Raw genomic sequence first — 25275 nt, 5'->3', positions numbered from 1 at the left:
ATAATTTCTAGATTTGTGAAGGTAGCTTTCAATAAAATGTTCGAATACAACATAATACACTGTACTTTATGTGGCAGTGACCCAACTAGCACCACTGATGTATGCCTCAAGCGTTCACACTAGGTCTATAGATAGATAGATGGCGTATAGCACTGCGTGTCGGTCAAATTCCCACTAACTTAAACTGTACATTTGAATCTGGAGATTAATAGCAAGATTATTCACAGTAACAATGATTTAGCAATGAAATGACACCTCACTCACACACACACGGTGTCAGTACCTGAACCTTAACACACGTTTGCTCTTAAAGGAACTCACTTCCAGATCCAATGCTTCAATGGGAAAGCTGCGCAGTGCGTGAAGTCATATGTAATAAAGAAATGCCCTGAAGGGATTCTAAATTCAATCACAGAGTCCTATTGTCAGACTGAAAGCTGGCATTGTCTGCCAGCCTTGATTTATTGCCAGTAGAGCCATCACCATTGAAATAGCCTTTCAAATTATAACATCCCACTAGATCAGAGAAACAGGGCATAGTGATTTTATTTCACACAAAGTATGCTGGAATAAAAATGCAGGTAATATGTTCGTTATAAATCTTTTTTAATCCTTATTCCACTTTTTGACTTGTTATTATTATTTATCTAACTTTATAAAACTATTTTTTACAAGTATTTATGAGCGGTGCCCTGTTTCTTACTTGAGGCCCTGTCAACAAAAATGTTACGTGCACGTTGCTGTTAACCCTCCAGTCCTCCCGGGGGCAGTGTTGTAAAGTGATAATTTTCTCATGTCCTTCCTTCTCCAAAAAACATGGCGGCTCCCATGGCGCTCAGGCGAGAGATTGTTTCTCTGGCAAGGATTCTCACAAGAATCTCACATTTGGTAAAGTAACAATTAACTTATTTGTTTCTCACAACAACTAGGGAACAAATAACTAACCTGACGATTGTTTCGGCCGGAAATAGTCATTTTATCTCACAGTATGGTCACTGATGGCAGTTCTATGGTGGTCACACAGCTAATGTCATCTCTTAATGTCTACTAATGTAAATGTGTTTGTTTCTAGGGCCCGACAGCTGTGTGCGCCCGTTCGAGTCACAATAAATATAATGTTATCAGGTCGGTATCTGTATTTGTTTATTCTCCTCTTGTGGCTTGAGTCTGTGTATAGAAATCACGATTAGAAATAAAACCATCCTTTATGCAGTAATGATTTCTGGTAAATGAGACAGCAGTCATCATTAAAGCCCAGTGGTTTATAAATGTGTGCATTAATTATCTATATTATTTTTAACAATTGGTTACAAATTGCCTGAGTAGCATTGCACTTTTGCTATTATTATTGATTTGATATAGCTTTTTTTTTTTTTAAACTGAATTGAATAAAGCAGTCCATAAACGCAGAAGGAGATTAAAATTTGAATCTTTATAAGCAGTGTATGTGGCTTTATCTAATCTTTGCATCATTTAAAATATCCTATTATCTGTTCTGGAATGATAGGGAGGCAAACACATGGACACAAATCTTTCTGCCTAGCTGCAATCAACATTATGAACATTTCATTCAATGCAGGAGGAGCCTGCACCGTGTCTGCATTTTCAGCTGCAGTCAGTAGTTTGAAAATCAGGATTGTCTGTGAAGCCCAAAAAAAGCTATGAGGCATTTTGGAAGCAATCATTGTGGCAGAAATGATTCACTGCTCCGTCTCTGCAGGTCCCATCTTCCACTGACGCCCAGAACTTCCTTCCACACGGCAACAGTGTTCTCATCAACACCTTCATCAGTAAATTACCAGCTGAACACTTTATTTACTTTATGCTGTTTTTAACTGCTCAATATTAGAATAATTAAAAAGGGGGAAGTTCACTCATTTTCTCCCCCATGCAGATCACTGTCACAGACGAGCCTGATGCGCTGTTTCAGAAAGTGTCAATTCTGGTCAAAGCACATGACACGGCCGTCTTGGACAGCTACAAGTTCTTTGCCACCATGGCAGCTGAAGAGCTCGGTATCACTGTCAGCAAAGTGTAAGTCTTAACAGAGTTAACCTGCTCTACATTAGAAATGATGGCCGTTTAATGAGTGTTCATAATGTGTAACCTGATTAATGGCGTAATTTTCCTTGGCTTTTCCTCTGTAACAGTTATGAACCTGCCAAGGAGATAGACAGATTCACACTCCTGAAGTCAGTACACATCTTCAAAAAACACAGGGTCCAGTATGAGATGAGGACACACTACCGGTGCATTGAGGTAAGGAGTTTAAACCCTGTTTGATTTAGTAACTTAAACATTGACAGTTAAAAAGTGCCTAGGCTCCATTAAAGCAAACAGGCGTTATTCAACTGAAGACATTAAGCTCTTCTTGAAACTTGAACCCCAATATACCCAATGTGCATCCTATTTTTACCTGGTTAGTCTTCTCATCACTGTGTGTTAATGTACCATGTTTGATATTGCTCACCTTTCAAGATTATTGCAGCTATTACAGCTGGACCACTTGCACGAGTTATATTGTACTTCCCAGTCTGATTCCACAAAAATCAGTTTGAGTACAAATCTAATTGGGCAAAGTAAACAAAAACAAACCTGTGTGCACCTTTAGAATAGGACCCATTAAAGAGATAATTTGTCCCAGAGGGTTATAAAGCTACATCTCCATATTTACAATGGTTCATGATAACCAGGTCATTAGTTTGATTTGTCCTTCTCGTTTTGTAGTTGTCTCATATAACTGGCTGCACAGCACAGGCATACCTCGAATACATCCAGAGGAACCTCCCTGAAGGAGTCGCCATGGAGGTGACAAAGGTGTGACGCTGCAGACTCCTGCTTTGCCTTATTCTGAATCACACATTTAATTTGGCCTGTGGACCACAAATGTCTTAATTTCTCTCATCTTGGTTCTGGTAATGTTGTCAGACTGCCATGGATAAGGTTCCAGATCACATCCTGGAACCCATGTGGAAGGACCACCCCATAGAGGACAAGCCCAGCCAGTGAATGAAGGGATGAACAACAGGAGCCTATTCGATGTCTTTTCTCAAACAGCCGTGAATATGTTGGGGAGACGTTCAAAATGCAATACTATTAAACACAAACTCCTGAATTGCTTAAATATATTTTAAGAGACATTATCAAACAAAGCCTGAAATGAAAAAGGGCCTTCAGCTATGTCCCCATGTGTTGTCACGTGTCTTTATGCACTCGTCGTTTTGTTTGTCATCGTCTGATGGCGAAACAATGTGAAATCACTTGTATGTTTCTTTTCCCAATAAATAACATTTTGCATTTATTGACAACTTTGAATTGCATTTAAACTAGTTAGTCACATATTCTAGTAGTTCTACGTTAATACCACAATTTTGTTCTTCAGCCATCTTCCATGATACATAGAATACTCTGAAACAGATTTACCGTAAATCACAAGACACAGCACACAAGATGTTTATTTTTGCATTTATTGAATAATTAGCCAACAAAAGTTTAAGGGAAAACAAATTCAACTGGAATAAACGTTACTTTCTGTATAACGGTGACAGCAACATGGAATACTCTTTCTGAGGGGCTCATACTTCAAAATTTAATATATATGGCTTAATTTATAGAGAGTTTAGCCCAAGCGCCTTCCCTTAAATGTTATACTGTCAATTAGAGAAAACACTAAGACATGAATCATGGCAGTCGTACTCTTAAAGGACTTCTCTTCCTGCATACGTCCCTGCATGCTTTATAATTTAGCGTAAGGTGTACTTACCATGCTTGTTAGGAGATTTCATGGTATTCAAATAAATCAGGCAAAAATCTGCCCAAAAATTATACATTTTGTTTGTCTCTTCATAAATTACTACAAAGTACCTGAATGTCTGACCGGGCCAGGTGTAAATCTGTACTTGTTCCACCTTCCATTCTGAAAGAGAGTGTCTCCAGAAATGAGAGAAAGGGTTTTAGGGATTTAGACACAAGAGGAGGCTCACCTTTTTGCAATTGAAGAGACATGCCTTCCGCTGTCAAGCCGATGTTGAAGGAGGGCATGAGATGTGAGGAAGGGGCCTGGGGTTCCTGGGGGCCCGGGAGGTTAACTGTACTGTGTGCCCCCTTTCAGGAGACCACAACAACAGTCAGTCTGTTATACAACAACCAGAGGGAGAAAGGAGAAGGGACTGCAGAGGCTTAAAAGGCAGAAAAATTGACAGAAAGTGTTGAAGAGAAAGAAAGACAGAAAAGGGTAGAGTTCAACACCTGTCTGCTTGTCCTGTTGATAGTTATCAAACTAAATAAAGGGCCCATTCTAGGGTCAAGAAATCAACAATCTGATTGGACAACGTAAGCTGATTACAAACTGGTACAAACACCACTAGGATTATTTTATACCCAATTTCTGCCAATAGATCCCCTTTACCTAAGTCTTACACACTGGACCTTTAAAGTCAGTCATTGGTCATATCAGTGATTATCCTTTGCATATGATGTCCTTCTTTTAGACATGCTACCACTGTGACATGACCTTCGGTTATTTCAACGCCTTGTAAGCAGTTTTGAGTCCTCCAGTCAGATTTACATATGAAAATACGAGGTAACACACTTCCTGGCGAAAATAAACTCCATGTTTTGTATCTCTGCAACTAAAGATGCAAGTATTGAATAATTTTTTCTGCTACATTACAGCCCTCAGCAAGTCTACAGACATGACTCAGTAGGATCCAGTGAATGCTTGTAAACGACTATATTCATTAAGGGCTCTTGATCCTCCACACTCACAACAGTTCTATAAAATGATGTGCATCTTTGCAGTGTCATGGTCTTTACATGGATCAAATGTTCCTCACAAATATGAAACAATGTTACTGTGCCACTTTAAGCAGCACTAGTTCAGATATGTTGTAAATTGTAATGACAAGTCTCAGACTTGTTTGTGAACAAACCAAAAAAGGAGAGGTTGAGTTTATTTTTATTTTTATTGTTTTTCTTCTTCACAACTACGTCATATGCCTTGGTGGTTCTCATAAAACACATTCACAGGTTCACCAAAGTTATGTTAACCACAGTGAATAAAGTAGTTGTGACACTTCAAAAGAACTCAACACGGTAAAGAGTTATTTTTTATCCTTAACTGAAGCAAATACCAATAGAATTTGCTTTCATTTATAAATGCCAATAGATATATATGTATATATTTCAGTATACTTATCATTTATAATGCCTTCTGCTTTTTTGTTATTACAAAATAGACTGCTGGAGACAAACATGAAAGTTCCAAACAGCAATACTCATAACTTAAAATAGCTGCACATTAATGATGTAATATATAAAATTAAATAGAATACTTGACAAGAGGAATATTGTCTTATCACGGAAGTGTGGGAGTGTTAAACAATTTTTGCAGTACTGCTTAGTGAGGTTATAATACATAAGTAACAAAAAAAAGGTTAGGGAGGTCCAAGGTGGACGAAACTAGTTAACATTGTTGCCTGAGGGCTGTGATATGCATTCTTTGATAATTTCCCCTCCACCCTCAAATAAATATCCTCACCCATTTTCTTTTTCTTTATTAAGAATCAGTACATTTTCCTAAGCCTCACAGGGTGACTGTTACAAGAAGTACAGAACATTTAAATCTATTCGATCATAATTTCCCTCCCTCTGAGAACAGCAGCTTCAACCTTGTTTTTAACAGCTCTTTCTCAACAATTTTCAAATAATTCCTACAGTATAAACCAGATTTATAGGTAGCAGAAGGTGAGAATGCCTTTACACTAAGTTTGGAGGCATTTCATGAGTCCTGGTTTTGTCGTTAGCCATTTCACATTATTTATTTGACACTAGACAATATCAATAACCAGACATTTGGCCACAGAGTAAAGATACTTATAGACTTTGTATAACACATAGTTCAGGGGTGTTTTGTTCACTGTACCACTTTAGGCCCCTTTAACAAGTGCTTTGTTTTTGTTTTTAGGACAAGCTGTGTTAAAAGCGCCGGCCACCAGGGGGCCCTGGCCACCTCTGGCCTCTGCCAGATCGGGGGTGAGGCGGAGGAGAGACTGGTCCATTGTGATAGCTGTGTAAAAGGATAAAATCACACATTGGATTCTTGGCTTAGGCCAATAGTGGTACACTCTGATAAGAGCAGCCATCGGAATTAATCCAGTCAGGGAGGTTGTCCCCTCTGAACTAACTGTGCACGTTTGAAAGGTAAAAAACTGTGAAATGTCTGCTCCACTTTCATTGTTTCATGCACTATTTGAGAGTCTGGCTTCAAGCAGCAGTGAGGATGTTTTTCTATTTACAAATTAAATTAATATACTTAAACTAAACAACTATTTGGGCATCTTTTATTCTTTTTGGTAGACAAACTGACAGAGGAATGAAATGAGTAAAAGTAAAAAAATGAACGGACAGGAAGGGCTGTGCATTGATGTCACAACCCTCAGTCTTTTGTTCGGTGTAACATGGATTTAAAGGTACACCGGTGTAAGTGCGTCTCAATTAAAAATCGTAATGTGGCGCAAGCCAAGTGTAGAGAATTGGGACTTGCAAAGAATGATAGTAAAAAAATCAAAAAAATTAAAGAGCTCTTACCCTCTGGCGCCACGGGGGTGGAAGTGGCGTTGAGGTCCATGAGGTGGCATGCCACGCCCTCTTGGTTGAGGTGGCATGCCAGGCCCTCTTGGATGAGGTGGCATTCCACGCCCTCTTGGATGAGGTGGCATGCCACGCCCTCTTGGGTGAGGTGGCATGCCACGCCCTCTTGGGTGAGGTGGTCGTCCTCTGAAACCAGGATGACCCCGAGGAGGGGGTGGAGGGGATCCGTGCCTACAGAAAAACATAATAGCAACACAAGAAACCATTTTCATGGACATTTTGTCTGTAAAACTAACGTCAACCTGATGTAGTTAGAATATTAGCCACTTCCTGCAAGGCAAGTGGAATGACACCAAACATTCCCTCAACTGAGGTAAAAAGCAGGGATGGCTAATTCTTAGTATGCCAACTCTGGCTACTGAACCCAGATAAAACAAGTCACCACTTGAGCATTTTGGGTCCATTTAAGCAGTTGTGCGTGTGCGTGTGCGTGCGTGTGTGTGTGTGTGTGTGTGTGTGTGTGTGTGTGTGTGTGTGTGTGTGTGTGTGTGTGTGTGTGTGTGTGTGTGTGTGTGAGAGGTGGTTACCTGGGCAGGGGTGGGAAGAGGCCTCTGAGGTGCATGGGAGGCATTGGTGGAGGAGGAGGGCCCATACACATTGGTCCATCCCTACCACGATGACCTCTAAGGTCTGGGTAAGGACGCATCCGCCCCATTCCCCTGCAAAGGAAAGGCAGTAAAAGTAATTTACCTAAACCAATAAGGGTTAAGAATTTTAATGGTACCTAAATAAAGCTCTCATCAGTGGTAGTTTTAAAATGCAGTTCCTTTTTTTACCCGACTCTGTGATTACAATGAAAGAAACTGTACCTCATGGGTGCAAATCCATTCATGCCTCCATCCTTCATTCGACCCCTTCCATGTCCAGGTGGACCGAATCCCTTCATGATGCCTCGTCCACCACGCATGACACCACGACTCATCCGACCCCCTCGACCACGGCCTCTGAACCCACGACCCCTGAGGAAAAAATATATAGATATATAGCATGTCCAGGTTTAATTTCAGTGTCTCCATTGACTGCGCTCTGCATGCAGGTTAAAAACCATTGTGTATCATTACATAAGATGCTTTCAGACATGCCCTGTACTCCAGAGTTCCTCCAGAGTTTCTCTACACCTAGTGGCAGAAAATGTTACATCCTGCCTCTGCCTTTTCCACCTGAATCTCCTCAACGGAATCCTCTGGAGGATTTGTTGCTGCTGTGAACGTGACTTTGCTTAGAATCTCCAGCTGTATTGTTCATGTATGAAAGGAGTGTGAGTTACACTGGAGGTCATGCCTGAAAACAGCTATGGGGAAATAGTTCACAGGACAGCAGAACAGACCTGAATTTTTCAGTTACAGGTTTCTCAGGTTCATCCTTGGAAATCTTTGGAGTTTCTGTCCTCTTCCCCTCTGTGTCTGCATCCATCTGTAATGATTCAGGTTAATAATAATAAACAGAACACATTGCCGCTCTATTTAACATCCTTGAATTTCCTACACACTAAACATAATAGATAAAACACTGAAACATGTGACTGTCCCATGAAAAAGACTTGTGCATGTAAACTTACGCTCTACAAAATGTCTTATTCAAGCTTGGCAGAAAGAAAAAAAAGGGCAAATTCATGCCGAGGTTAAATGTGAATTCCCTGGAGCAGGAAGGTAATCAAGCGTGATGTGAACAAATGGCAGCCTCCTTCCCCAAAGGGTTTTCTTGTGAATGCGTAAAATAAATCCAGTAAAAGACTTGTTTTGTGTTTAATCAGGTCTGGTGTTATATTGATATATCAAATTCAGCAAACAGGCCAAATGATCAGAGCAAAACTCGTCTCAGACTGATTTCATGAACAAAACACATTTGGAATGTGGATGTGCAGGAGACGAGCAGTATGAATCTGCAGCAGCTATCAAGATAAACCAGAATTCTAAAAGGAATGTTTTGGACGTCTTGTGTAATCTTTGCTAAAGATTTTGAAAATAAAAAGTTACGTTTAAACCAAACAACAAGACATTTTATGTTGATTCCAACAACCACGTTTTCTTTAACACAAATTATTCATAATCCTAAAGCCTTGAGCACCAAAATGCAGAATCAGCCACAGCTCGAGTGGAGAGGGGAGATTTTTTAGAGAAGTGAGAAGCGGAATGACGCTTGGGGGTTAAACACGAAACTGCCACTTAACATACTTGGAGAGAGGGGCCTCAGACTGTTTGTCTTCCAGAGAGTGTGTGTGAGTTTCATCAACACCTTCATACACACTGTCTCAAGTTGAACTGACCAATATGGATTTTTGAGGGCTGATGCTGATACAGATATTATGGGATAAAAAATGCCGATGATGCATGATTATGCCAATAGGAATACATTTTTTAAAAGCTATTCTTCCAATGATGTTACCAAAATGCTTCCGTTGATCTTGAGCTAATCCATGAACTTCATTATGATTAAAAAGCAGGCATATATACATGTGATGTTGGTGATTTGTATTATAATATAATAAAAAAGGCATTTAGAATATTTCTAACACTCTAATGACTTATTGATAATCAAATATCAACACATTCGACTACTGACTGATGTCCTTAACCAGCTGTGCTTGGTCTCATATGTTGTGTTGTTACTTTGTGTTATTTATTGCACCTGTCTGAATACTGGTCTGTATATAGACTAATAACAAAGTTGTTTTATTTTAATATCAGGTTGCCATTTTAAAAACAGTCCAGGGACAGCAGATGGAACTGAGCCTGTTCAGCTATCTCTGCCTCATCTACAGTCATTATGCTCACATTGCATTTCGAGTGGGTGCGCACAGCTGGCTGACAGGCAATGAAAGGTGGTTAGGAAGACCAGGCTAATTCCTGGAATCAACAAAGACAGCTGCTCCATTACTAACAGTGTTCCGGGCGGTGTCTAATACTTGCAAAGACCTTTTCATTCTTGCTAATAGGAAACATTTAGCTTGAGAACATGTGTGTTGTGCATGAAAGGGGCGTTTCTGTGCTTCTGTGAAACGCGTAAAGGCAGAATTGACTTACTTCAGTTGGTGTTGCACACGAGGTAGATTCAACTTTTAGGTCAATTTAATCGCTAAGAAAAAATAAAACTACATAAGAAAAATGAAAAAAAATGAAAAAGATGTAGAAAAATACCAACAGCTGGTGTCGCCCCCCCAGCTTTGAAATGGCGGCGTCGGGAGCAGACTAGTCCAAGGCTGAGATTTCTTCGTGACAAACCACATTATGTGCAAAGTGGGAGGAATGCCGGTGCCTGATTGGTTGTTTGTCGCTGTCACTAAATGCTGTGTTTGCTATTCTGGCCTTCTGATTGGAGGAACGGGTTTGACGCGTGTTCCAGCCTGGAGACGGTTCATGAACACAAAACACACATTTATTGTCGATGTTTCCGCAGAAAACACGTGGATTTGCTTGAAAACATGAGGCATTTAAAACAAGTATGATGTGTTTATGCGTGGGAACGAATATTTAATATTTAACAACAGCACACATGATTTCATATCTCTCACACACACAGCAACACCTCAATAATCACACAGCTATCACATATCTAAGGATTGTTTGAATAAATATGATGTTCCTCTACATTATAACACAAACATGAGGATATTGAATGTCTCTGTGTTTCATATTCATCAACATATACATCTCAACTTTGTTTTCCAAAAACACAGAATTCATCATTTCAACAAAGGCAGTTTCATGTCCAAAAAAACACTCGCCAAGTGCCCGTTTAACAATATTTACATCACGGGAAGGGCAACAACAAAAAAGGACGAAAAATCACATTGAATGATGTTTTCATAACGATGTGGCACTGTCCATTAGAAATATAAAACCAGCTCCATCGATCCATCAGAAATGTCCAGGGGGAGGATAAGCCTTGTGCGTAAAAGTGGTCCATGACGCGTCCGTTACGCATGGCCCAGGATGCCTGAGAGCTTGTTGATGTACTCGATGGTGTATTTCAGGGTCTGTATCTTGGTGAGGGGCTGGCCTCTCTTGCTGTAGTCTGGAGGCAGGAAGTCGCGGAGATGGTGCAGAGCCTCGGCCAGACTCCTCATGCGCATCTTCTCCCTCTCGCTGGCCTTCATGCGTCTCTTGGTGGACATCTTGGGTTTGCCCTGCCGCTGCGAGAAGTCCTCGTCGTCCCGGTGGTGATGATGATGCCCGCTGGAGTAGCCCATCTCCGGCGAGGAACACATGGAGTCCATGGAGGAGGACAGCGGCGAGGCGGACTGGAGCGAGTCCCCTTCTCCAAAAGCGCCCTCACAGCTCTTCCACTCGGACAGCATCTTCGCTGCAACCGCATCCATGTCCATGTTAGAAATATCCAAAGCGTCTCTCTGACATGCAGGCAGGCGTCTGTGAACTGGGTTTTTGCCAAAGGGTTCTTATATATACGTACGCAGATCTCCGGAGGTTTATGGGTTCACAGCTCAGACGCAAAGGGGGACAAGACAAAGTTCAAAGAAAACCCCAAGTGACAAAATGCAACCTTCCCGAAGGACGTCGTTCTTTATCACTGGGGTGTGAATAAGGCTAAATAGACGGATAATGTGATAGAAAGAAAAATAATTAGATTCCTTTGGTGGGAAATTACTCTTTAAAGTCTGCACGGCGACAATTATCACTCTGATGTGATGTGTCTAATGAAGAAATAGGAGGCTGCACTTTCACCTGAGACCTTCACACCTCGCTGACAAGTCAGGCCTGCGTGTGTCGTCAGTCTGGAGGTTTTATGTGCCAACACACATCAGCCAAAATGATTCTAAACCAATTTGAAAAGCCTTTCAGAAGCAATATAGAAAAAATGCATTGTATTAGAGCAGCTGGAGGTTCAGTGTCAGTAATAATTATTGTCCTGCATGTTTGTAGCTTAAAGAAATCATTTAAATTCGTCCTTGAACTGAATCTTAAGCCTGTTTCCCATTAAATAAGCACAAATGTGGACACTCAATGTGGAATAATGCAACTTTACCTCCACATAAGAGTCTGTCTGTAGTGGAATCTGTTTATTATGGACATGGAATATTTAATTTTATATTTGTATTATATTTTGCACTTTAACTTGCTATTTTTCCTGCTTCTTTTTGACTCTCTGCTGCTGTAACAAGTGCATTTATCAGAGTTGGATCAATAAAGTTACTTATCTTCTTTCCAATGCAGCTTCACCTGTTTGAACTTGTTTTACCATAGTGTTTAGAAGGAAAATGTATTTCTCAAGGTTGAACATGCAGGTTGTAAAGTAAGTTTATTTATCTGGACAAACTGTTAGATTTGGGAATAAATAGAATTTAAGAGCCGGTCGTGGGGCTGGGTTGTTATTTGGGCAGCTGTCACCAAGCTCCTGCCAGACCTTTCATGTCTGAAAAGGTGAGTAAGGCCTCACCCACGATCAAGGGGAGCCACACTAGTGGGTTGTAAAACCAGTGGCTCAGTGTCCTACGCGCTCGTCAAAAGAACAGTGGGAGAAAACAAGCACATGTGGTGTCATTATATGGTATTTAATTCTTAAAGCTGTGCTAATCCGCAAACATTGACCTGTTAGTGAAACAGTCCTTGGGGAGACCAACTGTTTGTTCAAACATTTTCATGTTTTCTGCAGTGTCCTTGTAAACAGTCGAGGTTTTTAATCTCAAAACATCATCCGACAAACATCTATTTGCACTCCATTAACAATTAATTAAAATAACATAAGTAGAGGAGTGAAACCATATTTAAATCCACTAGATCCTGATTATTTTAGGGATCATCACCAAATTCCACATACTTAACTATAAGTTTCTTAATATAAGTTATTTTTGTTATCCAGCTAACAAATGAACACAAACACAGACTAATCCATAACCTCTAGGAGGAGGTTATACATTTTTCCCTAATTGACTAATTGTTGCAGCTCAACTGTAAAAATCTCATGAATGGACCTTGAATGAATTTTATTATTTTATCAAATAATTTCTTAAATCATAAAAAACTGTTCACATTTAACACAACTTAAATGTCCCTGTCCATCGTCCTGGATCCACGCTGCTCACTTCAGGAACTTCAGTCTCAGCCTCTCGGCCAGTGGCAGTGGACTGTCAACACTAATCACTGAATCGTCCAACACGGTGACCGGTGAGGCCGGACACAGAGGCAGCACGTCGCCATCCACATCCTGGCATTTGCTTTTCATTGATACAGGTGTTGTGTTTATATCGACATCTGTACTGTGCCTCTCAGATTTTGGACCTAGCTGATGGCAATGAGCCGATTTCACCGTCTGCTTGGCTGGTTTGGGTCCAGAATGTGGTTTCAACGAGATGCTTCTAATGTCACCGTCTTTGATCTTGTTTATGGGTTTCTTCTGAGATTTGCTCCGAGGTTCAAACCGCCGGTTCTCTGTGTCGCTGTCTTCGCTGGATGAACAAACGCTCAAACAAACACTCTTCTTGGTGGTCTGTGGCGCGTCCCTGTCTTTGTCTCGTGGACCTGGGTCGGAGTGGAGCCTCTGTGGTGGGGCAGAGGATGATGAAAGGGCCGCCCTGACAAATTTGTATTTCTGGGGAGGCTTTTGGGAATGATTACGTTTGTCCTTGACCTCGCGTTGATCTTGTGCTGCAAGATTGAAAGCACGAGTTTCTTTTACTGCTTTCGTCTTTACACACTGACTTCCATTACTGAGCGGGTCTGTGTTTTTGACCTCACATTCCTTTTCAGTCGATTTACTGTCACCACCACCTTCACTGGAGATTTGTCCGTTTGGTTTTGAGATGGTGTTGTGAGGAGCAAGGTTTTCGACAGACGCTAACTCATGATTTTGTCGTTTTGAGACTGCATCGTTGTGCATCTGCTGGTTTACTGCTTTGGCTGCGTTCCTCATGAGCACCCTGTCCCTCAGTGGACACTCTGTGGAACACAGCTCCGGAGCAGGTCCTGAATCGGCTTGTCTGACATCACTTGAATTTTCCTGCTTGGTGCATTTGACCTCTGTTTCCTCCACGTCTTCCTCTATGGATTTATTTAGCCGGGGCTCAGTGGCGTGGTTTTTAGCCACTTGTGGAGCCGGAGAGGATGTGAAGGACGGAGCCTCCCAGTCAATATCACTCAGCTGTAGCGCATCAATAACAGCAGAGACAGACGGTGAAGCCACAGCCTCTGACTCTGGATGAGACAGAGGAGTGTTGGGGCAGTCCCCCACTCTGAGATGGTCTTCTCTTGCTCTTCTGTGCTGCGTATGGTTCACCGGAGTGCACAGATCCACCACTTCTGTTTGTTCTGTGATTGAAACGGTGGGAAGCAGCATGTGTGGTTGAGTGGAAGAACTCTGAAGGTTCATCTGAGCCAAGAGGTCTGAGATGCCGTCAGAGACATCGGATGGCTTCTCTTTTTTACTCTTTGGTTTCTTTTCTGTAAAAGGAAATTGAGAGAGTGGGTCACAATTTATTACAGCGAGAAAATATCTAATATCATTGATACAGAACTACACGCTCCAAGAACACTAACTATGCATGCTGCCAAAAGTTCTTCTTTTAAATTAACAGTAAGATAACTAAGACCGGCCTAAACTTAATTTATACCCAGTATGCAATAGTTTAACATTCAAGACTTATGGGCTAGACTGTATTTGAGGCTTTATCAGGACTTTTTAAGACCTGGTGGAAAAAAGGGAAACAGCAAACTAAGTAATGAATAAATAAATAAACACATGGAAATATAAAAATAGCAAAATTATATACAGAGCAACAGGATAAATACAGTGTAAGACACATGGGCATTTATTTAAAAAGTCAGAATCTGGATCATGTGGTTGAATGGGAAGGTTAAACACCTTTAGACTCTCCAACTTTATTTTCTGAATGCATTTGCAGCTACTCTGAATATATTCACTCCATTATCTTTTGAATTGTACTTTTGTCCATCTAAGTGGCCACTTCTACAAAACTACGTATTAGAGCGTGGAGCTCTACAGCAGTGACAACCAGGCAGAGCAGAGGACAACCTGCAGAAAGTGACAGCTAGGTCTGTGAGACAGACACCTCCCGGCTGCATCAAAGCCTTTGCTGTGAACAAGCCGGGCTGCCAAACTCTATAACTTCAGGTGTCAGAGCAGCTGTAATAGACAGCTTTGAAAAACAAGCCAACGCTCGACGTGGCTTTGATCAGAACACCCGTGTGAGCCCAGCGTGGGAAGTCAGCAAGCCGGTTAACGGCTGCGATTTGACAGGACGTGAAAAGATGTACTGTCGGATATGGTTAACTTTCCAAGACTAAAACTCAAAAAGGGTACATTGATCTATTGAGATGAAGATTATAAAATAGGGTCTTACTCTTTGTCTTGTTTTCTTCCGCCAGAGCTTGGTCTCGCAGGTAGCTCTCCACCACCTCTGGGAAGGCCACATGAAAGAGAGACTCTTCCTCTACTGTCCTCACCTCATGTTGATCCTCTGCAGGCCGATCCTCAGGAAACACGTAATGCTCTGCAAAAAGAACGAGCAAACACCAAGGTCAGGTCAGATCTGCTCAAAGTAACTAGCTGCTCCTCGATCTGTCTTTATCATGCAGAGAGACATTTAACAGTTTGTCCAGATAGATAAACTTACAGTAAAGCAGTCAGAGAAAGATACAGGCCTGAGTACAAAACATTAACATTACTAAAATAGATCAAAATAAACAGGAAAACTGGAAATGTAATTAAACTATGTGCAGATATATATTTTTTGATACAGAAACATTTAAACAAGTGCATCTTTTTTAATTATAAATGTAATCAAAGCTTTGGCAAAAATTGACTTCACACGTTTTTTCTAAGGGGAGGTTTTGGAAGTTAAACACTAAGATTCATCAGAAATCAATCTATTTCCAACCAACAACCGAAAATCTGTCTGAATATAGACATAGGACAGTCAGGGATACTTTAACCAGGGGACCAAAGTTTACATTAAAGCAGATTGGATAAGAAAACCACGTTAGTTATTTGCTGATTGAGATGTTCTCAGGCCAATCACATCAGACAGGCTTGTTAGTGAGGTGGACTTTGATACGACAGATTTCCCAGCCTTGGGAGGAAGCCACTTTAGCACCTAGTGGCTGTTGTGACTGATCTGCCACCTCCGAGCCCTACCTCACAGCCAGGCACTAACAGACAAGCCGGTGACAAACACCCCGCACCCCAGCCTCCGCTGAAACGCAGCAGTCGCGTCACTCACGTCAGAGGAAGTGTTGTCGTGTCTAGTTCCTTCCTCTCGTCCTCGACTACGAGAGGAAGGGAAAACGGTGAAACAAGATTCAAACTGACCTGGAGTGCTCCAGATAACTTCGAAGCAAGCGATGGAATTCCTCACTCTTGGTTTCCATATTCTTTTGAAGGAAAAAAATGCAACATTCATAAATTACAGTCGCCACAAAATATATTTTTGTGTGGTGAAAACAGAACTTGTGAGACTACCTGAGCGGCTTGATCTGGGAGGACATTCCCCTTCCATATTTCCTGTTCATCAACTCTGTGTAGGTCATCAGGACTAAAACCTTCTCACTGGTGTAGTGCTTCGGCCACTCCATCTTGTCATAGGCAAATTTCTGGAAAACAAATAGAATTATGTTACACACAACACATCAAAGAGTCAACTGGACAACTGACACAACCAACAAATCAACAACAAGCCAATTACCTGCATCAACAGTATATTTGGCTGTCTCCTCTTGAAATGGGACACAGCCTTATCTTTGGAAACCAGAAACTCACAAATGATCTGAAAAATGAAATGAACACATATATAAGTTATTATGATATTCTATACGAAACAATAACTCATAAACTATAGCTGCCGTACCTCTGTGAAAGGGAACTGTTGACTTGCCAGTGTTTTCCTTAAACAGAAACAAAACAGTTGAGCAAACAACTCTTGATTATTGTCATTTATTGAAATTCTGTGAGTCAGTGCTGATATCTTGTGCCCAAAAAAACTTTTTAGAAACCTAAATATATCAAGTTAAACCGCGAAAAAGAGCCACTTGAATGTTTGTTAGCTTAATGTTTTCAGAATGTCACATACTTCCTGATATTAACCTCCAGAGAATAAGCCTGGCGGGTCTGCTCGTAGCGGTGCCAGTCACAGGGACACTGGTAGTCAAAATCCTGAGGTTGGCAAAAGCGTTTACTGTCGCAAAGCACACAGCCGCCGCGCTCGTGTGCCTTCGCTGAGCCTGAAAACGAGAAGACGAGAAGACGAGTCTGAATAAACATTTTACAGGAGCCGGAGAAGCGTGAGAAGAGAAAGAGGAGAGGAAAAACAAATACTTAACATACGACTACAACGTGGGTGTAAAACCAGAGGTGTGTTCAGACATCTCTCACATACGTGTGCGTGTCACCGTGATGGGTTAAATAGCTTTAAAATCAGCTAGTGTGAGGAGTTGGACACAAGCATATTGCTCAGCACCTCTTATCAAGTTCAGACACAGGTCGACACTCACCAGGATGTCGACACAGGAGGCAGTGAGGAACTTTTTTTACAACTCGCTCAGACACACCGGTATTATCCTCCTTCCACTGGATGAATCTGAAGCAGCCAGAGAAAAGGGACAGGTTTCAATGCAACACAAATATACATGTTATGTCCAAGAAATATAGGGGACATGAGTGGATTTAGTCTCTTACTTCTGCAGAAGTGTTTGTTCCTTCAGTGTCTGGATAAATTTAAGCGCTTGCTCTTTACCAACACCTGGTATTCCCTTTGAGGAAGCAACAAAATGAAATGTTAGCATTGGTCCCTTGTGTGAGTCAGTTGAGTTTGCAAACTTCAAAGGGTTGCCTTACCTTAGGAATATAATCACATCCGAGGAGGACGGCCAGACCAACCAGGTTCTCTCTGGACAGCTGCAGCTCTGTTTCCACACGAGAGGTCCGGTAACAGTCCACCTGAGGGTCCTGGAGCAAAAGAGTTAATACTGTGAGGAGAGAAACTAATAAGGATATTGACAGAGACGGCTGAAATAAACGTAACAGTAATGGTGTAAGGCTGCAGCTAACAGTGATTTAAAATATTTCTCCCTTTCAGTAAATAGTAGAATAAAATACCAATAACCAAATATAAAATTCATTCATTAGTGGTCAGACTGGTTATTTTGCCTATTAGTAAAACAATAACGTTGGTTCCAGTTACCAATCACAGAATACTTTGAACAAAAGAAGCCTCCAGTCCAGAGAACTGGGATCAGCTTTCTCCAGCTGCTGTGCACTGTCCGCGACCGAGATCAACTTTGACGAACATACTCTGCTGTTCATATTGAAGTTCCTGTAGACAGTCCGGGCTCCATACAGGAAGGCGTCTCCATCGTTGGTGATGCAGCCGTCCACCAGGCCCTGGGAGTCCAGGTAGGCACACATGGCCTCGGCCTCCCCGGCAGCCGTCACCCACGGCACACCCAGGTAGTCCAGCATGGCTGCACACTGCAGGAGCAAGGATGAGACAAGAGAGAGAGCTTATTAACAACATGACTTGATTATGACTTAAACATTTAAATACACTCATTATCTACTCACCAATATGCCAATGTAAGGGTGGGTGAAGTGTTTGAGGCCATAAAACACTTCAGGAGTTTCAGGAGTGAACAGCGTTGCAGCCAAATTCAACACAATTGAAGTAAATGGTGACAGATTCTTCAAAAGCATAAACAACTGCTCGTGTGGTGTCATCCAAGTGTCTGTAAGCACCGACATTCAAATTGGACTCGAAACTACGTCACTTACACCGTGTTTCCAGCCTAAATGTCCTCTGATATCCTCCCACAGATTGATCACAGTGGACATTTAGGCTAAAAACATGGCGTAAATGACATTGATTATGAATGAAGGACACTTTAGGACACCACATGAGCATCATGGAGGTATTCCATGTTTTTTATCTGCTGTTTTATTACATCTGAAGAATGTATCACCATTTAGTTCAATTGTATTGGATTGGGCTGCAACACTGTTTATCCCTGAAACTCCAGAAGTGTTTTGCGGACTCAAACACTTCCCCCACGCCTCCATCGGCACAGTGGTGAGTAGATAAGTGCATTTAGATTTTATGGTGAAATATCCCTTTAATATTAAGAGGTTGAGGGGGAAAAGAGAAGGAGCCACCGACCTCTCTGAGCACAGCATTGAAGCGCCCCCTGCTGGTGCTCGCTGCAGACTTGGGGGCAGAGGTCTTCTTCTGGAGTCCCCCGAACCTCGCGTCCGTCCTCTTGCTCATGGTCTCCGCTTTGAGTTTGGGGGCTTCTCCCTCCATGACGAAGACGAGCTTCACCCCCATCAGCGTGAGAGAGGACACCCTGAAGAACAAGTTCCTGAAGAAGAAGAAGAAGAAGAAGAAGAAGAAGAAGAGGAAGTGAAGCTGCAGATTAAACAATGGAGAACAAACTGCACAGTGTGAAAGATCCGGGGGTGGGGGGGTGGGGGTCACCTCAGATGGGGCTTGGTGACCCTCCCCATCATGGCCTGGACGTGCTGGGCCTCGCACACCCACAGGCTCAGATCCACAGCCAGGGTCTTTCCGGTCAGACTGTACAGAGGCACCGACTCGTGGACCGGCTCCACGATGGACCACAGGCCGTGGACCCCCATAGCGACACCGGGATCCCGGGGGGTCTTTTAAACCGATTTACCGGAGAGAAGAGGGTGAACGAAACATCAACGCGACACACAAACCAGAGAACAACGAGCTGGAGATTTCAAACTGTGGCGCCGCTGGGCCGCGTCCCGCTTCGTGGAGCCGTGCCGCCTTGTTGCTGTATTAACCGTAACACTGGCACTGACAAATAAACTAAAACAACACCTATGAAACACTTGCTTAATAAAAACGTGTGTACAGTAATGAATAGTGCTGATTAACTCGTAAAAAATGCATTCTTTGGCGAACAAGGGGCAGAGAAGGAAGCTACTTTAACAAAGCGGAACGAGATCCAATATAGACGTCATATTAACGCGCCCGCGGGTGCTTGTTGCCATAGGTACGGAGAGACAGCCAGCTCTAACCGTGGCAGCGGCAGCTCCTCGAGGCACTTCCGGTGGCAGCAGAACCTGCCACTGATGTGTAAAGGCAGTTGCCACAGCTGCCTCCATGTTTGAGGGCAACTACGACTTATCCCTTCAGATTTACACGTAGTTTATGAATGTTTATCATCGTGTTATTGTTCTGAGCACCGATAATAAGTGATTTGTGTTTCTCCACTTTGTGAAAGTGTACCTACTTGTTGTTGTTCCGGGGGTTGGATGGTTGATACAGTTATGGTGTCATCCCTTCACATCTGTTCTATTCTTTTTCTACTTTCTGTGCTCGTATGAACTGATTCTCAAATAAACATGTTCTCTTCTTAACATCCAGATCTATTGGTTTTCATCTGAACATTTTTTAGGGGTTAAATTAAACTTTAATAGGATTTATTAAGCATGTTATGGGTCCATGCCATGTTAATTCTTTTATTTTTGTCTACTGATCATTTATACGATGTGCCTGTGCCACACTTCAGACTCCTAACAGAGACACAGAACAAACAACATACTAATAAGCCAAAGAAATCCAGTGTCCATGGAAAAAGAAGTTGACTAGTCAGCACATAATGTAGATGAGCACCTGGGCTACACACACTAGGTTTCCCTAAAGATTTTTATTTTTGTGTCATTTTCTGCATTCAAATATTAAGTGATATTACTGTTGGATATGTGGATGCTATATTACACACGTGAAAAAACTTTTGAGGACAACATTCTTACTTAGCACTGTAACTACATGCAACAAGTGACAAGTGGACAATTCACTGCATTACCATCTGTAAATTCTGATATTTCCACATGTATATTTATGCAGCCTATTTTGCATATCTTTATCTGATTCAATATCTTTTCTTTTCTGCAGATATGCAAATCTAACAGTTCTTTGAATGTATGCTAGTTTTCTTTCCTTCACTTGTCTTTATTCCAGCCACTAGTAGAGACAATTTCAAGCTGTGTTAGCCTATAGTGTTTGATATTACAAATCATGTCAAGACTGCTAAGGTGATGTAACCAGTTTCTGATGCCGTTCTTTCTTTGTAAGGAACTTTATCCAGGCATTATTTTTAGATCTTGATAGACAGATTGCTATCAAGGAGTTATTCAGCTTCTTATGTAGAATTCAAGGCAAGGATGAACTAGAAATGACCATTTTTTACTTTGGTTTATCACAGTTTACTCAGGCACAGTATCAGTCAAACTATAACTAACACATGGGAATAAAGTCTTTGAGTTATTATCTATCCATGGACACAGAGATCATGCATATGGATCTGATAGATGTGGAGCTTTAAAATGATATAACAAGCCTTCATAAACCAGTATAGGCAGCTTCCTTTGATGCCAAACAGTGTGGCATCAAAGCCCGCTGCCTTTACCTGTCAGTGGCAGGTGCTGTTGACACCGGAAGTGTCTCTTCGAGCTGCCGCTGCCACGATTTGCACTTGCCCTTTATTGTAGATACGAGGCGATTGTCTCCAGACTTTTAACTCGTTGAGTGTTCTCCAACCATGCCGTCTCAATCCCACATAGAGATCGTCGGCCTAATTAAAGACAGTTCTTTCCATGTGGCCAGATGTATTGCTCAGGTAGAACAGGTTTGATTTCTACAGCCTCTCTTCCGATCTGTAGTTTTTTTTCTCCCACATGATCACTAACAACAAACTCCATGTGCAACAGGGACTGAAGCAGAAGTTCCCAGAGGCGTTTCAGCGGCCAAGCATTCAAGCTCTGTTCGAGTTGGACTGGGACCAGTACCTGTGCGAGAAGAAAAGGGTGAGTCCCAGTTCAACTTTCAAAAATCATTCATCAGAGTCCGAGGAATGAGATTTTGGGTGACTACCATTGGCAGAAAGTGAATATAAATGTGGTCATCTAAATTGTACAAATTGTGGTTTTCTTTACCTTAGGATCATCCCTTTTATGTTTAAATACTTGAAATCTACATCAGGAGCATCAATTCAACAAAACTAATATGGTAGTGCTTATTATGTAAAAACACCTGTATGGTGTATTAAGCGTGTGAATGGCCTTTATGTGAAAGTATTGAAGTATGTTTAAAGTCTCTAGTAAAGATGTTCATTAGACATTAGAGAATTGACAATATCAGTATTATACTTCTACTGTATCATTGTTATGTTAGAATTTCATTATTTAATTAATATAACCTGTAAGTTTGCGGAGGGACTTTTATTCATTTGTATACCAGTGGGTTTAAAAAGTGAAAACATTACATTTTTTTCTATAAACAGACAAAAAAATCTGAAATATTGTGTAGTAGAAATATTAATTATTGTACGATTTTAAATATTCAACAATTATCATAACAACAGTAATAATATAGTGTATTTATATAGTTTTTTTTTATATAGGACTTTCTTACAAAATTACAGTAAAGGCCCGTTCTCCCTTCAGCTTCGATCTGGGTATAACCTGATCCAACCATCCCGACTTCAGTACAAGTACCTCAAAACTATACTTGAGCGAAAGTACTTTGTTGCATTCAGCCATTACTCTACGTCAAATTAATCCATCTGACATGAGTACTGTTATAAACAATGTAGGTGACTGTGTGACATACAGCGCCTCAATACTTGACTATAGAGCTAAAACCCATCCACGCAACTTCATACTGTTCTAGTGTGACATCGTGGTTATTCTGAAATGCTGAGTCACAACACTTGTGCTTCCAGGAGCTGCGTGGTGAGGTGTGGGAGTACTCCAGCAGCCTGATGTGCTTCCTGGACGGCAGTCTCCTAGGTGATGACAAGCATTTTGCAGACTGGGCAAAGACTAACTGGGATTTTGCTTTGACTCGGCCACCGGCTTATTACGAGGCTCTAACTGAGACGCACTACACCAAAGTCCTCCAGATCACCGAGGTGAGTGAACTCCACAGTCACATGAATGACACTGTATGTGGGGACAAAATGGGCACATATTTATTTCTGTGGTAGCTTTAGTAATTAATAATTAATTAGATTAGCCATAACTTATACCTTTTGCAGTCTTATTTTAACAGAAATAACTTTCTGCACATTTGAGATTATGTTTATTTCTTATATACAAACACTTTTTTACTTCATCCTGTGCTACTGATTTTTACTTTATCAAATGTCATACAAACCACTAATGTACATACTCACATTTTTTATTTAATTGTTTTATTTGTTAATCTATTGCCTTTTTAAAATATGTTGTATTGTCTTGTATACCTCATTCTGACTTGTCTGCTGCTTTAATTACTGAATAAGATTGATCGTATCTTATTAATATGCAAGTTATGAGTTTTTGTCTCAAGGCTCCAGTCGTTCATCACTGACTCTCACAGGTAAACAGAAATGTCTCTGTGCTTTCATTATAGCATCAGTTTGTCTTCATGGACATTCAGATAGCAGGAGAAGCAGCGGGGAGGTTGTTGTTTGAGGTGAGGAAACTCTGACCCACTAAGGATCCACATTCATGTGTTTCAACATTGTTACCACCGGTGGTATGTCCGCCTTTGTGCTTAGAGGTGACTGAGGTTTTCAAGACACATTGTCCTCCTCCTCCTCCCCCCTCAGCTGTTCTCAGATATATGTCCAAAGACTTCTGAGAACTTTAAGGAGCTGTGCACCGGAGAGCGAGGACTGTCACAGAGCGGCTTCCCACTGTGCTACAAGGGCTCTCTGATTCACCGGGTGGTGCCCAACGGCTGGGTGCAAGGTGGAGGTACTGGTTCTCTTATTCGCTGTTGAGTTTTATAATTTGTTGTGATTTGCTCTGTAGGGATACTGTAGATGAGAGACCTAAGTCAATATATTACCAGTACTGTGAATGTGAATGGGATTGAGGTGATTGTTATAATAAATTAAAACAATTTAAATGTGGCATTGCAGTTAACAGTCTTTGAGTTTATCCAATTCTGGCCATCAGTTCAATTTTTTTTATTTTTCTTAAAGAGCATGCTGACCAATCATTGTTTATATTTGTAAAAGCATCTGAAATAATCAAAGTACGTCACCTAAGTGAAAATGAGAAAGTGTGTCACTGTGCCACTAGACCAGTGTGATACTGGAAAAAAAAAAAAACACTGTATCTTTCACTGTTGTAGATATTTATCCAGGAAGTAAAGGCGATGGAGGAGAATCAGTCTATGGACCAACTTTCGAAGGTAAAAACCCATTCTAACAATTTACAGCGACAGTATTTCCACGAGACCACACTGTGCAGCTGGAGATTCATGGATTTATTTGTACGAGGAAGTTTACCCGTGGGTTTTCTCCTTACAGATGAAAGTTTTGCTGTTCCTCACTCGAAGCGAGGCACGCTAGGGATGGCCAATAAGGGTTCCCATAGCAACGGATCCCAGTTTTATATCACGCTGGAGCCAGCGAATTGGATGGACAGGACCTACGTCGCCTTTGGGTTCGTGTAACACATAGAGTCCTTTTCCTTTTCTGTGCAATCTTTTCTTCAAATTGTACTCAACGTCTTTGTTTTCGTTCTAGACAAGTGGTGGAGGGTGCTGATGTCCTCAAGAGATTGGAGGAGATCCAGACTTCCAATGAAAGACCAATCTATGATTGTAGAGTTACAGAATGTGGAGTATTAAAACTCTAAGAATGAAGTTGAAGCATTAAAATAAACTCTAAGATAAATGTAATTAACACAGATTAAAAAAAAGTATTTTTGCTTTACTACGAAACCTTTTTTATTTAATTGTACATTGTCACTTAGTTTATCACGAAGTAAGTTTTGGGTCCTCGTCTTCTAGGTTACTTAAGTGGTCCTAAATAAATCTGTGGATGTGATAGACATTATTACACCTATTTAAAGTTTTATTTGCCTTTTTTAAAGTTACATTTAATAATATCGATTAAGATAGAACAGATAAACAGATAATGTTAGACATTTCGTTGACACTGCTGTCCCCTGCTGTTCATATTTAGTAACAGCAACAACTCTTCCATAAACAAAACAAATAAATAGAAATAACAGAGGTTTACATTTAATTTGATAAGAATATAATTAACCTATTAATCAGTTTCATAAATTATCAGACGTTTAATTAATTTATTTTTACATTGCAAGGCAAAAAAAAATACTTGACTTTATTTTTTGACTTAATGTCTTTTTAAAGAGGTTAAATTAATCTAAATTAATTTTCTAATGGTTAAGGTTGAGGATAAGGTTTTGGTTAGGCTGTCCACAATGAATGGAAGTCAATGTAAAGTCAGGATAGCTGCGTAAACTTGTGAGTCTGTTTTTATGTACTTATATTGAAGTGAGGACTGTGGTCATTTTGACCACAACATGTTCATGTATATTTCCCCTTTGATTGATCATGAATGAATCTCACACAATGTAACCTTGATCCTGCTGTATCCTGTACTACTGAATGAATCTTGGCCTGATTGCTTTAACTAAGGCATTGTTATTTTCATGTCATCAGAAGATCCCGACCTTTGACTTTGTAACAACCCCAACCAGAGTGGGAGGGGTGAGCCAAATGTATAGAGACAAAGAACTGTTTCCCATCGGTGTGCATATATCAAACTAACCTTTGTCGTATGCACCATGCTCTGAGCATTAAAGTGTGACAATTCTGTAAGAGATTTG

The 25275-nt window shown here is 41.0% G+C and overlaps 5 protein-coding genes across 5 annotated transcripts; 2 read left to right on the top strand and 3 right to left on the bottom strand.

Moving 5' to 3' along the window:
• The first annotated feature begins 816 nt into the window (after positions 1–816).
• mrps10 (mitochondrial ribosomal protein S10) lies at positions 817–3301 on the top strand. The gene is made up of 7 exons (XM_061091571.1): positions 817–888; positions 1073–1125; positions 1721–1790; positions 1895–2034; positions 2151–2259; positions 2728–2817; positions 2929–3301. Exons 1-7 carry the CDS (start codon positions 817–819, stop codon positions 3007–3009), a joined length of 615 nt encoding a protein of 204 aa, XP_060947554.1. The 3' UTR covers positions 3010–3301.
• A 1300-nt stretch (positions 3302–4601) lies between these two features.
• Positions 4602–9821, bottom strand: si:ch211-51e12.7 (uncharacterized protein LOC336335 homolog). The gene is made up of 6 exons (XM_061091744.1): positions 9675–9821; positions 7979–8064; positions 7461–7610; positions 7179–7310; positions 6589–6822; positions 4602–6067 (listed from the first exon to the last, which is right to left on the bottom strand). The coding sequence occupies exons 2-6, from the start codon at positions 8062–8064 to the stop codon at positions 5977–5979; spliced, it is 693 nt and encodes a 230-aa protein (XP_060947727.1). The 5' UTR covers positions 9675–9821; the 3' UTR covers positions 4602–5976.
• A 746-nt stretch (positions 9822–10567) lies between these two features.
• msgn1 (mesogenin 1) lies at positions 10568–10984 on the bottom strand. The gene has a single exon (XM_061092116.1). The coding sequence runs from the start codon at positions 10973–10975 to the stop codon at positions 10568–10570; it is 408 nt and encodes a 135-aa protein (XP_060948099.1). The 5' UTR covers positions 10976–10984.
• A 1703-nt stretch (positions 10985–12687) lies between these two features.
• LOC133024923 (flap endonuclease GEN homolog 1) lies at positions 12688–19248 on the bottom strand. Its single transcript, XM_061092090.1, has 13 exons — positions 19088–19248; positions 18770–18971; positions 17911–18087; positions 17455–17565; positions 17296–17369; positions 17112–17197; positions 16691–16841; positions 16469–16505; positions 16307–16387; positions 16084–16214; positions 15934–15995; positions 14966–15115; positions 12688–14045 (listed from the first exon to the last, which is right to left on the bottom strand). The coding sequence occupies exons 1-13, from the start codon at positions 19246–19248 to the stop codon at positions 12688–12690; spliced, it is 2781 nt and encodes a 926-aa protein (XP_060948073.1).
• A 1889-nt stretch (positions 19249–21137) lies between these two features.
• Positions 21138–25267, top strand: ppil6 (peptidylprolyl isomerase (cyclophilin)-like 6). The gene is made up of 8 exons (XM_061091300.1): positions 21138–21263; positions 21355–21450; positions 22368–22556; positions 23039–23101; positions 23238–23385; positions 23768–23827; positions 23946–24081; positions 24165–25267. The coding sequence occupies exons 1-8, from the start codon at positions 21186–21188 to the stop codon at positions 24274–24276; spliced, it is 882 nt and encodes a 293-aa protein (XP_060947283.1). The 5' UTR covers positions 21138–21185; the 3' UTR covers positions 24277–25267.
• Positions 25268–25275: the final 8 nt, after the last annotated feature.

Source organism: Limanda limanda, chromosome 18, assembly GCF_963576545.1.
Source record: "Limanda limanda chromosome 18, fLimLim1.1, whole genome shotgun sequence".
Taxonomy (NCBI): Eukaryota; Metazoa; Chordata; class Actinopteri; order Pleuronectiformes; family Pleuronectidae; genus Limanda; species Limanda limanda.
Note: the sequence above shows the minus strand (reverse complement) of the source record. Positions and strands in the feature narration are given on the sequence as shown.

Coding starts and splice junctions, on each gene's coding strand:
- mrps10 (XM_061091571.1), top strand. CDS start 817: ATGGCGGCTCCCATGGCGCTCAGGCGAGAGATTGTTTCTCTGGCAAGG. Junction 1,791..1,894: donor TCTCATCAACACCTTCATCA/GTAAATTACCAG, acceptor TCCCCCATGCAG/ATCACTGTCACAGACGAGCC. Junction 2,818..2,928: donor TCGCCATGGAGGTGACAAAG/GTGTGACGCTGC, acceptor TAATGTTGTCAG/ACTGCCATGGATAAGGTTCC.
- si:ch211-51e12.7 (XM_061091744.1), bottom strand. CDS start 8,064: ATGGATGCAGACACAGAGGGGAAGAGGACAGAAACTCCAAAGATTTCC. Junction 7,311..7,460: donor AATGGATTTGCACCCATGAG/GTACAGTTTCTT, acceptor TTTCCTTTGCAG/GGGAATGGGGCGGATGCGTC. Junction 6,823..7,178: donor CTCTTCCCACCCCTGCCCAG/GTAACCACCTCT, acceptor GTTTTTCTGTAG/GCACGGATCCCCTCCACCCC.
- msgn1 (XM_061092116.1), bottom strand. CDS start 10,975: ATGGACATGGATGCGGTTGCAGCGAAGATGCTGTCCGAGTGGAAGAGC.
- LOC133024923 (XM_061092090.1), bottom strand. CDS start 19,248: ATGGGGGTCCACGGCCTGTGGTCCATCGTGGAGCCGGTCCACGAGTCG. Junction 17,566..17,910: donor ACTTCAATATGAACAGCAGA/GTATGTTCGTCA, acceptor CTTTTGCTCCAG/GACCCTCAGGTGGACTGTTA. Junction 17,370..17,454: donor GATGTGATTATATTCCTAAG/GTAAGGCAACCC, acceptor GCTTCCTCAAAG/GGAATACCAGGTGTTGGTAA.
- ppil6 (XM_061091300.1), top strand. CDS start 21,186: ATGCCGTCTCAATCCCACATAGAGATCGTCGGCCTAATTAAAGACAGT. Junction 22,557..23,038: donor AAGTCCTCCAGATCACCGAG/GTGAGTGAACTC, acceptor CTTTCATTATAG/CATCAGTTTGTCTTCATGGA. Junction 23,102..23,237: donor CGGGGAGGTTGTTGTTTGAG/GTGAGGAAACTC, acceptor CTCCCCCCTCAG/CTGTTCTCAGATATATGTCC.